At 40.6% G+C, this 16222-nt stretch overlaps 1 protein-coding gene across 5 annotated transcripts in view; it reads right to left on the bottom strand.

Annotated features, from left to right (window-relative positions):
* The window catches only part of LOC133612297 (uncharacterized), a 100901-nt gene that overhangs the window by 21885 nt on the left and 62794 nt on the right, over nucleotides 1-16222 (bottom strand). For all 5 annotated transcript variants that reach the window (XM_061969582.2, XM_072913968.1, XM_061969581.2 and 2 more), the window contains exons 7-8: nucleotides 8753-8886; nucleotides 235-311 (exon numbers count right to left, since the gene is read on the bottom strand). In XM_061969582.2, the coding sequence (XP_061825566.2) occupies nucleotides 235-311; nucleotides 8753-8886 (211 nt within the window). The remainder of the gene's footprint in view (nucleotides 1-234; nucleotides 312-8752; nucleotides 8887-16222) is intronic.

The raw sequence follows: 16222 nt of genomic DNA on the forward strand, positions 1-16222 counted from the left end.
CTGGTTTATACATAGCACAAAGCAAAAAAAACTTTGTATGCAGTGTTATTTCATTTAAAATTTCAAAAGTTTTTGCGGCTCCCATTGTTTTCTATAATTTGTGAAACTCGTCAAAATGGCTCTTTGACTGGTAAAGGTTGCCGACCCCTGTCCTAGGCCTTTTCGGACATGTTGAATTGTGCAAGTGCAAACGTGATGTACTATAATCTGGTCTGAAATGAACTAGATCCTTACCATTGACAATGAAGACGTTTGAGGAGATTCTTCCACGGGGCTGCTCGGAGTGGGCACTGTTACAGTCAAGGTTTTATCTATTGAAAGAAAAAGAAATAGTACGACAAAATTAAAGGCGTAACAGGCAGTGGATCAAGTACAGACCAAATGTTGGGTGCGTTCACGCTTGTCATGTCGGCTTGAGGGAGAAACGGCAACTCTTGGTTTGGTCAAGTGTGAACGCAATCATATAAACCTGAGGTTGAGAAATGAATGCCAAGTAAAGCATATCAATTAGAGAGACGGGTCTTATCTCAAAACACTTTTGGTTGGGATGACCCTCTGTCATGAAAGCTGTTCAATCAACTCCTTACTTTATGTATACGTTTACTGCAAAGACTTTCAGTTTCAGTTTACTTTTCAGTTTATGGCCCCGACTTAAAGGGGAACATTATCACAATTTCAGAAGGGTTAAAACCATTAAAAATCAGTTCCCAGTGGCTTAATTTATTTTCCGAAGTTTTTTTCAAAATTTTACCCATCACGCAAAATCCCTAAAAAAAGCTTCAAAGTGCCTGATTTTAACCATCGTTGTATACACACGTCCATTTTCCTGTGACGTCACATAGTGGTGCTAACACAAACAAACATGGCGCATAGAACAGCAAGCTATAGCGACATTAGCTCGGATTCAGACTCGGATTTCAGCGGCTTAAGCGACTCAACAGATTACGCTTGTATTGAAACGGATGGTTGTAGTGTGGAGGCAGGTAGCGAAAACGAAATTGAAGAAGAAACTGAAGCTATTGAGCCATATCGGTTTGAACCGTATGCAAGCGAAACCGACGAAAACGACACGACAGCCAGCGACACGGAAGAAAGCGAGGACGAATTCGGCGATCGCCTTCTAACCAACGATTGGTATGTGTTTGTTTGGCATTAAAGGAAACTAACAACTATGATTGGTTTACAGCATATGAAATACATTTGGCAACAACATGCACTTTGAGAGTGCAGACAGCCCAATTTTCATCAATTAATATATTCTGTAGACATACCCTCATCCGCTCTCTTTTCCTGAAAGCTGATCTGTCCAGTTTTGGAGTTGATGTCAGCAGGCCAGGGAAGCTAGGGTCGATATTCTTCTCTTGATCATCTTCGGTGGCATAAGGGACGGTGTGAGCCAAGACATCCAGGGGGTTTAGCTCGCTCGTCTGCGGGAACAAACTGCCGCCATTGCTTGCCGTGATACCGAGGTATTGCTCACACACTACGGCAGATTCAATGGGGGTCTGGCGGCAGATTTCTTTGACTTTATCGTTGGAAATGCATCTGCTTTGAGTGTCGCAGGATATCCACACATTCTTGCCATCTCTGTCGTAGCATAGCTTTCGTCGGTAAAGTGTGCGGAACAAACGTCCAATTTCTTGCCACTTTCGCATCTTTGGGCCACTGGTGCAACTTGAATCCGTCCCTGTTCGTGTTGTTACACCCTCCGACAACACACCGACGAGGCATGATGTCTCCAAGGTACGGAAAACAGTCGAAAAAAACGAAAATAACAGAGCTGATTTGACTCGGTGTTTGAGAAAATGGCGGATTGCTTCCCGTTGTGACGTCATCGCTCCGAGAGCGAATAATAGAAAGGCGTTTAATTCGCCAAAATTCACCCATTTAGAGTTCGGAAATCGGTTAAAAAAATATATGGTCTTTTTTCTGCAACATCAAGGTATATATTGACGCTTACATAGGTCTGGTGATAATGTTCCCCTTTAAGTACCGAACCACAAGTGTGAACAACAGTCTTAATTAAACAGTCCTTAAAAGAGTTGCATGGATTTTTTTTGTTGCATTTCCTGGATCAACATGTTACAGGTGATAATGATCGCTGACTATAAGTCTTGCACATCTTGAGTTTATCCAGCAGTTTAATCACCTGAAATTGAACATTTGTAAAAAAAAAAGATAGTTCTATATGTTTATAGACACTGAGATAATGCACACCACATCACCACAACCCCACTTCAGCATGCTCCCCTGGCCTAATTAGTGTTCCAGATGGAAGTGGGCGGTACAACTGTTTTTTTCTCTGGTTTATTGCATCTTCAAAAGGTTGGAGCAACAAAGAACTACATTTTCAGCACATAAATACGCTTGTGCAGCTTTGGAAAAAATCAAAGCAAAAGCCATTACGATTCGCGCTCGCTCTAATGATCTCCACCTTGTCGAATGAATTGAAAACATCTCTTGTAAACCCGGGCCTTCTTTTTCCTTGGGTGGACGTAAAAGTCCTGAAGCGAGCATGTGAAATGAGGAATCCAACGTGATCCTGAGGACATGGTTGAGCCTCAAGGCAATATACTCTGTCACTAAGGAGGTCAGGATGTGAAGCCAAAGGACCCAAATAAACCAAGGTTATCTTTTTTTTACCCCCATCCCCAAACTATGAAAGTGCATGTGATGGTTGTGCCGATAACATCTTAACATGTGACCAACTAGCATTACACGCCACCTCTGGAAACAGATGCTTTCATGGGAAGGTTTCATTTTACTGGACAGTTAAGTGATAAGCATCATAATGATTTATGCTTAGTTGGCAATGAGTTGTGAGGATAATGCATTGATGTTTGTCCTTAATATTCCATGAGGTGTTGAAATAACACAAACAACTACCGTATTTTTCGGAGTATAAGTCGCACCGGAGTATAAGTCGCACCTGCTGAAAATGCATAATAAAGAAGGAAAAAAACATATATAAGTCGCACTTTTTGGGGAAATTTATTTGATAAAACCCAACACCAAGAATAGTGAATAATAAATAAATAAAGAATAGTGAACAACAGGCTGAATAAGTGTACGTTATATGAGGCATAAATAACCAACTGAGAACGTGCCCGGTATGTTAACGTAACATATTATGGTAAGAGTCATTCAAATAACTATAACATATAGAACATGCTATACGTTTACCAAACAATCTGTCACTCCTAATCGCTAAATCCCATGAAATCTTATACGTCTAGTCTCTTACGTGAATGAGCTAAATAATATTATTTCATATTTTACGGTAATGTGTTAATAATTTCACACATAAGTCGCTCCTGAGTATAAGTCGCACCCCCGGCCAAACTATGAAAAAAACTGCGACTTATAGTCCGAAAAATACGGTATGTAGTTTTCGTGTCCTGACTCCTCGGCGTGGGTCAAAGGATGATTGGTGTGGGTTCTGTGTAACAGAACCAAATGAGAATCAGAGGTGAAAGATCATGGGTTGGTCTTTTTTTGTCTTTTGCTTCCGATACTTGTTTTAACAGCATGGCAAATTAAAACACATAGAATGGTCGGTAAAATAACCAAGCTACCACACCAAATTACCGCGATTTGACAGAAAAAAATGCACACTGATAATATAAGTTTGGCATCATGACAATGGAATTCAACAAATGGCAATACAATTACAATGGAACCTCTAAAGTCAAACTTCTCAAAAGTTGTCCAATTTTGGACTGAACCCGTAAAAAAAAAGAAGCTTAAATGGTCAAACAACATTTCGGATTTAAAACCATGAACAACTTCAGCTGAGTTTGCATGAACAGTGGAACCTCGATTTTCTATTGTAATTGGTTTCAGAACATGGTTTGCAAACTCGAAAGTTTGTATAGTGAAAAAGCGTTCCCCATAAGAATCTATGTAGAAATGATTAGTTCAAGCCTCAAAAAATGCCCCTTTAAAAAAAAAAAAAAAAAAAAGCACACTTTAAAGACACTATAAAGTGTGTATATAAACGGTATTATAAAAAATAAAAAATATATAAATATAATCATATATATAAATATATACACCATATATATCTATCTCAAACCAACATATTAAGGAGGTCAAACATTTTTTTTCAAACAGCAGCAGCCAACTCAACTGTCAGATCTTTCTCTCTGGCACTCATCGAGGGTGGACGCTTCCCTTCCCTCTCCTGCTTGCTTCTTTGTCTTGTCTTAACTTTCTTGTTGCCCCTTTTTGCACTGCTCTCCAAATCTAAACATTGGAACTATTTAACTGGCCTCAACGAAATTGACGAGATCTTGGTTTTGGGGAAACCTGCTGTCGTGACGAAGCGGTTGTTGCTGGACACGCGAGGGACTCTTGGGAGAAGAAGGAGGACGTGAAAATATCTACCAATTTGGAATTATGACAACAGGACATCTGCTGATTGGAGTAAGCGTTGCTTTGGTTTGTCCACAAATTGGAAGTTGCTGATATCTTCAAAGTACCCCAAAGCTGCCACAAATGATTGGAGGATGCGAGAAGAACTGTGGACACTCTTGGATAACATCGGACTGTGTGCCTCGCAGGATTTTTGAGGACCAGTCATAGACAATTTAGAGTGGAAAGCAAATTTTCATTTTCACTCGCATACAAAACATTCTAACTTGGATTGTATCCCTGGCTTCGAGACTCTCCCGAAGGACAGTGCGGCGAAGACACAACAAACTCCCTTCTTGTCTCTCATGGACAAACACCTGTTGTTGTTGACTTTGGACTTATCGGCTGCACAAGAATCAAGGCCGCGGAACAGAGATGCAACCACAAAAATATACGCCATACATACACCCCCCCAACCACCCAAACCCAATGCCCTCGACGCAAATCCCATAGGGGTGTTGGAAGGATGGTCAGCGCCGAGAGCTGCGGCTTACCACCATTACTCCGCCCCTTCCCTCTGTTGCTAGATATCTCGAGATGTATGTTGTAATATGTATATGTGCTTTGCTATGGAGGTTTTTTCCCACTCCAGACTGGGCCGCCTTAGGAGCCCAGTCTAGATTGTATTTTTTTTACTCATCCTTCCCCAGCATTTTACCTTTTTCCCCATCTTTTACGGGACACCTTGTGGCGACCCATCAGCGTTCCTGTTCTGTAACCCTGTACACTGTTTGTTTGTCTAATCTTGAACAGGTTTGTGCTGAAAACAAAGTTTTGTTGTACAAACCCCGTTTCCATATGAATTGGGAAATTGTGTTAGATGTAAATATAAACGGAATACAATGATTTGCAAATAATTTTCAACCCATATTCAATTGAATGCACTACAAAGACAAGATATTTGATGTTCAAACTCATAAACTTGTTTTTTTTTTTGCAAATAATAATTAACTTAGAATTTTATTTCATGGCTGCAACACGTGCCAAAGTAGTTGGGAAAGGGAAAGTTCACCACTGTGTTACATAGCCTTTCCTTTTAACAACACTCAGTAAACATTTGGGAACTGAGGAGACACATTTTTTTAAGCTTCTCAGGTGGAATTCTTTCCCATTCTTGCTTGATGTACAACTTAAGTTGTTCAACAGTCCGGGGGTCTCCGTTGTGGTATTTTAGGCTTCATAATGCGCCACACATTTTCAATGGGAGACAGGTCTGGACTACAGGCAGGCCAGTCTAGTAACCAAACTCTTACTATGAAGCCACGTTGATGTAACACGTGGCTTGGCATTGTCTTGCTGAAATAAGCAGGGGCGTCCATGGTAACGTTGCTTGGATGGCATGCTCTAAAACCTGTATGTACCTTTCAGCATTAATGGCGACTTCACAGATGTTTAAGTTACCCATGTCTTGGGCACTAATACACCCCCATACCATCACAGATGCTGGCTTTTCAACTTTGCGCCTATAGCAATCTGGATGGTTTGTTTCCTCTTTGGTCCGGAGGACACGACGTCCACAGTTTCCAAAAACTATTTGAAATACGGACTCGTCAGACCACAGAACACTTTTCTACTTTGTATCAGTCCATCTTAGATGATCTCGGGCCCAGCGAAGCCGACAGCGTTTCTGGGTGTTGTTGATAAACGGTTTTCGCCTTGCATAGGAGAGTTTTAACTTGCACTTACAGATGTAGCGACCAACTGTAGTTACTGACAGTGGGTTTCTGAAGTGTTCCTGAGCCCATGTGGTGATATCCTTTACACACTGATGTCGCTTGTTGATGCAGTACAGCCTGAGGGATCAAAGGTCACGGGCTTAGCTGCTTACGTGCAGTGATTTCTCCAGATTCTCTGAACCCTTTGATGATATTACGGACCGTAGATGGTGAAATCCCTAAATTCCTTGCAATAGATGGTTGAGAAAGGTTTTTCTTAAACTGTTCAACAATTTGCTCACGCATTTGTTGACAAAGTGGTGGCCCTCGCCCCATCCTTGTTTGTGAATGACTGAGCATTTCATGGAATCTACTTTTATACCCACCTGTTCCCAATTAGCCTGCACACCTGTGGGATGTTCCAAATAAGTGTTTGATGAGCATTCCTCAACTTTATCAGTATTTATTGCCACCTTTCCCAACTTCTTTGTCACGTGTTGCTGGCATCAAATTCTAAAGTTAATGATTATTTGCAAAAAAAAAAAGGTTATCAGTTTGAACATCAAATATGTTGTCTTTGTAGCATATTCAACTGATAATGGGTTGAAAATGATTTCAACCCAGGTTGCTGCAATAAAAAAAAAAAGGAAAATCTTTTTACCTTGTGCCGGTGAATATTTGTGGCATTTTTTGATAATAATCTGGGAGTTTTGGAGATGTAAACATTAGCGAACCTTCATCGGCTCGTGTCCCAGTTGTGCCTTCTCTTCAGAGAAACTTTTACGACCACTCACTACTTGCCTTAAATGGTTCTTCTGTGCTTGTTCCAGCATGGTAATTTTTGGACATCAAGTCGCCATATAAATGCTGACCCTTTTTGCAAATGATAGCCTTGGAAATTCTATTAACTGCGAGCTGCTTCACATTTATCCGCTTTTCGACTTGGTCTTGCACTTTCTCTTTGTTCTTGCCAAGATATTTAACCCCTTTGGAAAAGTCAACAACTGTATAAACGTCCTTTTTTATAATGGTTGAAATTGTGGACTTGTTTCATCCATATTTGCGAGCCAATCAGTGCGCCATTGTGTTATCCTCGCAAATATGTAAACAGGACGTGACGTAGGGGCGCCACCTCTTCACAATGGCCGTGCCGGCGTGTACATGAAGTGATGTCATTAAAGTGGCAGGCCTCATAGGGCTTCCAGCGGCACACAGAATGAATGAATGAATGAACGAATGGAGCATTCGGATGACCAGACATTGTTTTCACACAGAGGCCCATTTGGCTCGATCTAAAGGTTCATAGTAGGGCTGCGAATCTTTGGGTGTCGCACGATTCGATTCAATATCGATTCTTGGGGTCATGATTCGATTCAAAATCGATTTTTTGTTTCGATTCAACGCGATTCTCGATTCAAGGTGGCGACTTGTCCAGGGTGTACCCCGCCTTCCGCCCGATTGTAGCTGAGATAGGCTCCAGCGCCCCCCCGCGACCCCAAAGGGAATAAGCGGTAGAAAATGGATGGATGGATGGAAAACAATTCTCTATTCATTCAATACATAGGATTTCAGCAGGATCTACCCCAGTCTGCTGACAAGCAAACAGAGTAGTAGATTTTTGTAAAAAGCTTTTATAATTGTAAAGGACAATGTTTTATCAACTGATTGCAATAATGTAAATTTTTTGTAACTATTAAATGAACCAAAAATATGACTTATTTTATCTTTGTGAAAATATTGGACACAGTGTGTTGTCAAGCTTATGAGATGCGATGCAAGTGTAAGCCACTGTGACACTATTGTTCTTTTTTTTTGTAATAAATGTCTAATGATAATGTCAATGAGGGATTTAATCACTGCTATGTTGAAATTGTTACTAATATTGATACTGTTGTTGATAATACTCATTTTTGTTTCACTACTTTTGGTTTGTTCTGTGTCGTGTTTGTGTCTCCTCTCAATTGCTCTGTTTATTGCAGTTCTGAGTGTTGCTGGGTCGGGTTTGGTTTTGGAATTGGATTGCATTGTTATGGTATTACTGTGTATTGTTTTGTTGGATTGATTAATTAAAATAAATAAATAAATTAAAAAAAATAGATTTTTTAAAAATGAGAATATATTCTGAATTGCACAACGTGAGAATCGCGATTCGAATTCGAATCGATTTTTTCCCACACCCCTAGTTCGTAAACCGAAAAGGTCGTAAATGGAGGCGGTCGTACATCGAGGTTCCACTGTACATGCGATTTTTGTTTTTTGGGAGTGGTTTTTTTTAAATATTTGTTGTCTTTTGAAAACATCTGGTTGCTCACTACCATATGTGCAACTCGTCACAAGGGTTCTTTAATTCCCCTATTAATTTACAATAGCATCTAAACAAACTCATGATGAGTTAACTTTATTTTAAACAGTGGTTGACTTCTCTTTTACACTTTCATAAGAGTTAGTAATCTTTTAAAACATTTCCTGTATAGATAAAGGTTTCATGCTGGCAACAGTTTGACCCTGAAACAACTTAATTCACTTGACATTAATTCATTTGGGAAGAATAGCTTTGAAAGTACACAACAACATGGAACTGGATTGTGTTTGACTTTAGAGGTAGTAATATTAACCATCTGTACCATGTCACATTTGTTTTCATTCCATCACCTCAGCTGTTTATTCTCCACAAAAATGCTTACTCTTTGGAGACTGGGCAGAGCCTTTGTCCGACTCAGAGGAGCTGGTATTTTTGGCAGGTGGCGGGCCTTTCTTCTTTCCGGAAAAACGCTCAGACTCGTTCTTGGAGTGCTTGTGGTGATTACGATCCTTTTGACTGAAAGGGAACCACGACATGAAAATAAGGCAAGATAAAGTTTAAAGGCGTCCTGTCAAACCATTCATTTTGAACACTTTTAAATTTTGATTAATCGTGATGATTGCTTTTATTTATTTGCTTGAATAATTTAAATTAACTTTCAAAAAGACCCCAATATTTTGACATTAATGCAATTTTATTGTTAGAATGTTGTACCCTATATTAAAAAAATAACATTTTACTTAAATACACGTCATGTATTTACCCTAAACTTGGAAAAGTTTGGAAAAAGTTCAATCTGTATACTCAGGGCATTTAATCGATCGCAACTGGACTAGAAGACGTTTCGCCTCTGATCCAATAGACCTCGTCAGTTCATGCTTTTAGACTTACATTGGTCAGATCTAGTCTTATGGACTGAGATTGGTTAGATCTAGGCTAGCGGCTGATGCAAACACCCCAAGTATTTACACTCCAACAACAGGAGGGTGTGCCTGGGCAAGGATGGTTCCGCCTTATCGTGGTGAGAAAAACTCTGTGACATATAGCATTGTTAAGTATGTGGCCACCATCTTAGCACCTTTGTGCTAAGACAGGGGTCGGCAACCTTTTTGGCTGAGAGAGCCATGAAAGCCAAATATTTTAAAATGTATTTCCGTGAGAGCCATATAATATTTTTTAACACTGAATACAACGCATTTTTACGTAAGACCAACATTTTTAGAGTATCATAAGTCTCTTATTATGTTTCATAACATTGTTGTTCTGAAGCTAACCAATAACAAATAAAATACTTCTTAGCATTAATGCGACTTCTTGAACAGGTGCGGTAGAAAACGGATGGATAGATTAAAATGCATCAGAATGTTTTATATTTTGAACGTTACTTTTGACACTGTGATTACCAGCGGAATTATTCATTACTTATCGTGTTAAGCAATGTCACCTAAGATTTATCTGAGAGCCAAATGCAGTCATCAAAAGAGCTCGAGAGCCATAGGTTCCCTACCCCTGTGCTAAGATGTCCAAAGCTCCATGGACTTTGTGGCGAACATCAGAGACCTAAAACTGGACAACTTTGGTTTCATTCAACGTCACCTCCCTATTCCAACCCAGGATGCAGTAGAGACTGTAAGGCAACCTCTACTAGGTGATCAAACCTTATTGTTATTAGAGCAATTATTTGCAATTATTTTGACTCAATGGCCACATTGGTCAGTAAAAATGTGTCTGGGGGCTGGTGTGCATGTCAATGTATGTATATACGTGTATATATATATATATATACAAATATATGTGTGTCTATGTACAGTATGTATATACATGTGTGTGTGTATATATATATATATATATATATATATATATATATATATATATATATATATATATATATACATACATACATACATACATACATACATACATACATACATACATACATACATACAGGTAAAAGCCAGTAAATTAGAATATTTTGAAAAACTTGATTTATTTCAGTAATTGCATTCAAAAGGTGTAACTTGTACATTATATTTATTCATTGCACACAGACTGATGCATTCAAATGTTTATTTCATTTAATTTTGATGATTTGAAGTGGCAACAAATGAAAATCCAAAATTCCGTGTGTCACAAAATTAGAATATTACTTAAGGCTAATACAAAAAAGGGATTTTTAGAAATGTTGGCCAACTGAAAAGTATGAAAATGAAAAATATGAGCATGTACAATACTCAATACTTGGTTGGAGCTCCTTTTGCCTCAATTACTGCGTTAATGCGGCGTGGCATGGAGTCGATGAGTTTCTGGCACTGCTCAGGTGTTATGAGAGCTCAGGTTGCTCTGATAGTGGCCTTCAACTCTTCTGCGTTTTTGGGTCTGGCATTCTGCATCTTCCTGTTCACAATACCCCACAGATTTTCTATGGGGCTAAGGTCAGGGGAGTTGGCGGGCCAATTTAGAACAGAAATACCATGGTCTGTAAACCAGGCACGGGTAGATTTTGCGCTGTGTGCAGGCGCCAAGTCCTGTTGGAACTTGAAATCTCCATCTCCATAGAGCAGGTCAGCAGCAGGAAGCATGAAGTGCTCTAAAACTTGCTGGTAGACGGCTGCGTTGACCCTGGATCTCAGGAAACAGAGTGGACCGACACCAGCAGATGACATGGCACCCCAAACCATCACCCAACCATGCAAATTTTGCATTTCCTTTGGAAATCGAGGTCCCAGAGTCTGGAGGAAGACAGGAGAGGCACAGGATCCACGTTGTCTGAAGTCTAGTGTAAAGTTTCCACCATCAGTGATGGTTTGGGGTGCCATGTCATCTGCTGGTGTTGGTCCACTCTGTTTCCTGAGATCCAGGGTCAACGCAGCCGTCTACCAGCAAGTTTTAGAGCACTTCATGCTTCCTGCTGCTGACCTGCTCTATGGAGATGGAGATTTCAAGTTCCAACAGGACTTGGCGCCTGCACACAGCGCAAAATCTACCCGTGCCTGGTTTACGGACCATGGTATTTCTGTTCTAAATTGGCCCGCCAACTCCCCTGACCTTAGCCCCATAGAAAATCTGTGGGGTATTGTGAAAAGGAAGATGCAGAATGCCAGACCCAAAAACGCAGAAGAGTTGAAGGCCACTATCAGAGCAACCTGGGCTCTCATAACACCTGAGCAGTGCCAGAAACTCATCGATTCCATGCCACGCTGCATTAACGCAGTAATTGAGGCAAAAGGAGCTCCAACCAAGTATTGAGTATTGTATTTTTCATTTTCATACTTTTCAGTTGGCCAACATTTCTAAAAATCCCTTTTTTGTATTAGCCTTAAGTAATATTCTAATTTTGTGACACACGGAATTTTGGATTTTCATTTGTTGCCACTTCAAATCATCAAAATTAAATGAAATAAACATTTGAATGCATCAGTCTGTGTGCAATGAATACATATAATGTACAAGTTACACCTTTTGAATGCAATTACTGAAATAAATCAAGTTTTTCAAAATATTCTAATTTACTGGCTTTTACCTGTATATATATATATATATATATATATAAAAATACATACATATGTATATATATATACACACATACATACATACTACATACTAGAGATGCGCGGATAGGCAATTATTTAATACGCAACCGCATCAGAAAGTTGTCAACCATCCGCCATCCACCCGATCTAACATTTAATCAGAACCGCACCCGCCCGCACCCGCCCGTTGTTATATATCTAATATAGACGATGCAAGGCATTAGTGAGGTTATAAAGCTTTTGCCTGTTAAAGAAAGGAGACTGATCCAATGTAGCACAGACATTCAATGCGTGCCACGCTGTCACGGCCCAGACGCATACCAGTGCGGTGGTGACCCTGGACGTGCGTCGGGCCCTTCTCGCGGATCGCCTCAGCTACGGCTCCCGGTGGGGCCCTCTCGGGGGAAAGGGGCCTCGGTCCCGGACCCCGGCGAGGCGTCCCTTCTCCGCTCCGTAAAAGTGTCCATCTCTTTTTTTCTTCTTCTTCTGTTGTGGCATATGCTGCAGGTGCCTGCTCGTTTTTCGTATGTGGGTAACAACATTTAACTATGTATATATATTTCCGAATTGGTTTAACTGCCACCCGCCTGAATCTATTTAAAATCTAATTTTTTTTTTATTTCAACCGCCCGACCCGACCCCCGGATAAAATCTAATTTTTTTTTATTTCAACCGCCCGATCCGCGGATAATCCGCGGACTCCGCGGTTGTGTCCGCAAACCGCGCATCTCTAATACATACACACACAGTTGTGGTCAAAAGTTTACATGCACTTGTGAAGGACAATGTCATGGCTGTCTTGAGTTTCCAATCATTTCTACAACTCCTATTTTTTGATGATAGAGTGATTGGAGCACATACTTGTTGGTCACAAAAAACATTCATGAAGTTTGGTTCTTTTATGAATTTATTATGAGTCTACTGAAAATGTGACCAAATCTGCTTGGTCAAAAGTATACATACAGCAATGTTAATATTTGCTTACATGTCCCTTGGCAAGTTTCACTGCAATAAGGCACTTTTGGTAGCCATCCACAAGCTTCTGCTTGAGTTTTTGACCACTCCTCTTGACAAAATTGCTGCAGTTCAACTAAATTTGTTGGTTTTCTGACACACTTGTTTCTTCAGCATTGTCCACATGTTTAAGTCAGGACTTTGGGAAGGCCATTCTAAAACATTAATTCTAGCCTGATTTAGCCATTCCTTTACCACTTTTGACGTGTGTTTGGGGTCATTGTCCTGTTGGAAAACCCAACTGCGCCCAAGACCCAACCTCTGGGCTGATGATTTTAGGTTGTCTTGAAGAATTTGGAGGTAATCCTTCTTTTTCATTGTCCCATTTACTCTCTGTAAAGCACCAGTTCCATTGGCAGAAAAACAGGCCCAGAGCATAATACTACCACCACCATGCTTGACGGTAGGGTGGTGTTCCTGGGATTAAAGGCCTCACCTTTTCTCCTCCAAACATATTGCTGGGTATTGTGGCCAAACAGCTCCATTTTCGTTTCATCCGACCACAGAACTTTCCTCCAGAAGGTCCTCTCTTTGTCCATGTGATGTCAGATGAAACAAAAATTGAGGACAGGAACCACTAGTCAGAGCCGTGTATACAGAGAGTATGGCCAACTCTGTTTCAAAGTTGGTCGCAAACATGGTGCCTTGTATTAATTTAGGAGATCCTCTGGCCATACTCTCTCTAATTGGTCGAAAGGCCCTCACGTGACTATAGGGTGCCATGTTTGCTATCACCCTTGCAACAGAGTTGGCCATACTCTCTCTATACACGGCTCTGCCATTAGTGGTACGCCAAAGTGTTTTATTTTAAAATATTCAAACACAATGTTACTGTTCAACTATATGTAATATTACAATGGACAAAAATATTAAATATACTTGCTAAATAAAGCCACTGCCTTGTTTTTAATGAATACTTAGGCCTACTATTCTATCATATTTTAATATTGGTCATAATGGTGGTACTTGGAGAGCCAAGTGTTTTCTGAGGTGGTACTTGGTGAAAAAAGTTGGAGAACCGCTGCCGAAGAAGCCCGTTCTCCAATGTAATGGTACAATATTATTACTTCATAAAACTACCGTATTTTCCGCACTATAAGGCGCACCTAAAAACCACAAATTTTCTCAAAAGCTGACAGTGCGCCTTATAACCCGGTGCGCTTTATATATGGATTAATATTAAGATTCATTTTCATAAAGTTTCGGTCTCGCAACTACGGTAAACAGCCGCCATCTTTTTTCCCCGTAGAAGAGGAAGTGCTTCTTCTTCTACGCAAGCAACCGCCAAGGTAAGCACCCGCCCCCATAGAACAGGAAGCGCTTCTTCTTCTACTGTAAGCAACCACCCGCCCGCGTAGAAGAAGAAGAAGCGCGCGGATATTACCGTACGTTTCATTTCCTTTGTGTGTTTACATCTGTAAAGACCACAAAATGGCTACTACTAAGCGACAGGGATCCGGTTCATGAAAAGACGCAATCTCTCCATCCGCACACGGACTACTACCGGTATTTCACAGCAACTGCCTAAAGACTTTCAAGAAAAGCTGGCTACTTTCCGTGCATATTGTAAAAACAAGATAGCTGAAAAAAAGATCCGGCCAGAGAACATTATCAACATGGACGAGGTTCCACTGACTTTTGATATTCCTGTGAACCGCACTGTGGATACAACGGGAGCACGTACGGTGAATATTCGCACCACAGGGAATGAGAAGTCATCCTTCACTGTGGTTCTAGCTTGCCATGCTAATGGCCAGAAACTTCCACCCATGGTGATATTCAAAAGGAAGACCTTGCCAAAAGAGACCTTTCCAGCCGGCGTCATCATAAAAGCTAACTCGAAGGGATGGATGAAGAAAAGATGAGCGAGTGGTTAAGGTAAGTTTACGCGAAGAGGCCGGGTGGCTTTTTTCACGCAGCTCCGTCCATGTTGATATACGACTCCGTGCGCGCCCACATCACGCTGGTTTTTAATATATTATTAAAGTTTGACTGACCTATCTGACTGTTTTTTTGACATTCCTTTAGCGCAGTTAGATGCAGCTTATAACACGGGGGGGCGTCTTATAGGTGGACAAAGTTTTGAAATATGCCGTTCATTGAAGGCGCGGCTTATAACCCAGGGCGCCTTATGGTGCGGAAAATACGGTACTGTAATTGTTGTACTACTTTCCATCGTATTGTTTTTATACAATATTATCTAAATACTACTTATCTAGCTATATTTTTTATTTTTAAAGGTTATGTTACATTTTACAATTGTGCTATTTTGGAGAGTGCCAACCACCAATCAAAATAATATCAAATCGATTTTTTTTTTTTTTTTAATGGAAGACGATTTGAGATACAAGTGTTTTCAGTTAGGAGCTCTGTCACAAAACCAATGAAGTTAAGATCAAGTCTAAAAATGATGATAAAACATTTTTTAAACAGGTCACAGGTTTTAGAAGTTCTTCTTGGCTGTTGACATGACGCAGCGAGTAAGTAATTGCTTCTTTTAAATGCTTTTATCTTTATTTTGATTGATTTTTCAAAGTTAGGGATCGTGATTCTGATGTGAATCTATTTTTGGAGCACCCCTAATGGATAGTGAATCTTTAAAGCAGGGGTCTCAAACTCAATTTACCTGGAGGCCACTGGATGCAGAAACTGGGTGAGGCTGGGCCGCAGGAAAAGATTTCTTAAAAAAATCTAACATGCACTTTTTAATGAATTCACCCTCTTTGAATGGCTTTCCTGCCCTAACATACTTGCCAACCCTCCCGATTTTTCCGGGGAACTCCCGAATTTCAGTGCCCCTCCCGACAATCTCCCGGGGCAACCATTCTCCCGAATTTCTCCCGATTTTCACCCGGACAACTATATTAAAGGCGTGCCGTGATGGCACTGCCTTTAACGTCCTCTACAACCTGTAGTCGCGTCCGCTTTTTCACCATACAAACAGCGTGACGGCCCAGTCACACAATCACACATAAATGACTGCAAGCATACTTGGTAAACAGCCATACTGGTCACACTGAGGGTGGCCGTATAAACAACTTTAACACTGTTACAAATATGCGCCACACTGTGAACCCACACCAAACAAGAACGACAAACACATTTCGGGAGAACATCCGCACCGTAACACAACATAAACACAACAGAACAAATATCCAGAACACCTTGCAGCCCTAACTCGGGGCGGGGATTGGTGGTGGGTGGGTGGGGAGTGGGGGTATATTGTAGCCCGGAAGAGTTAGGGCTTGCTGGGATTCTGGGTATTTGTTCTGTTGTGTTTATGTTGTGTTACGGTATGGATGTTCTCC

This window comes from Nerophis lumbriciformis, linkage group LG10 (assembly GCF_033978685.3).
Source record: "Nerophis lumbriciformis linkage group LG10, RoL_Nlum_v2.1, whole genome shotgun sequence".
In the NCBI taxonomy this organism is placed as follows: domain Eukaryota; kingdom Metazoa; phylum Chordata; class Actinopteri; order Syngnathiformes; family Syngnathidae; genus Nerophis; species Nerophis lumbriciformis.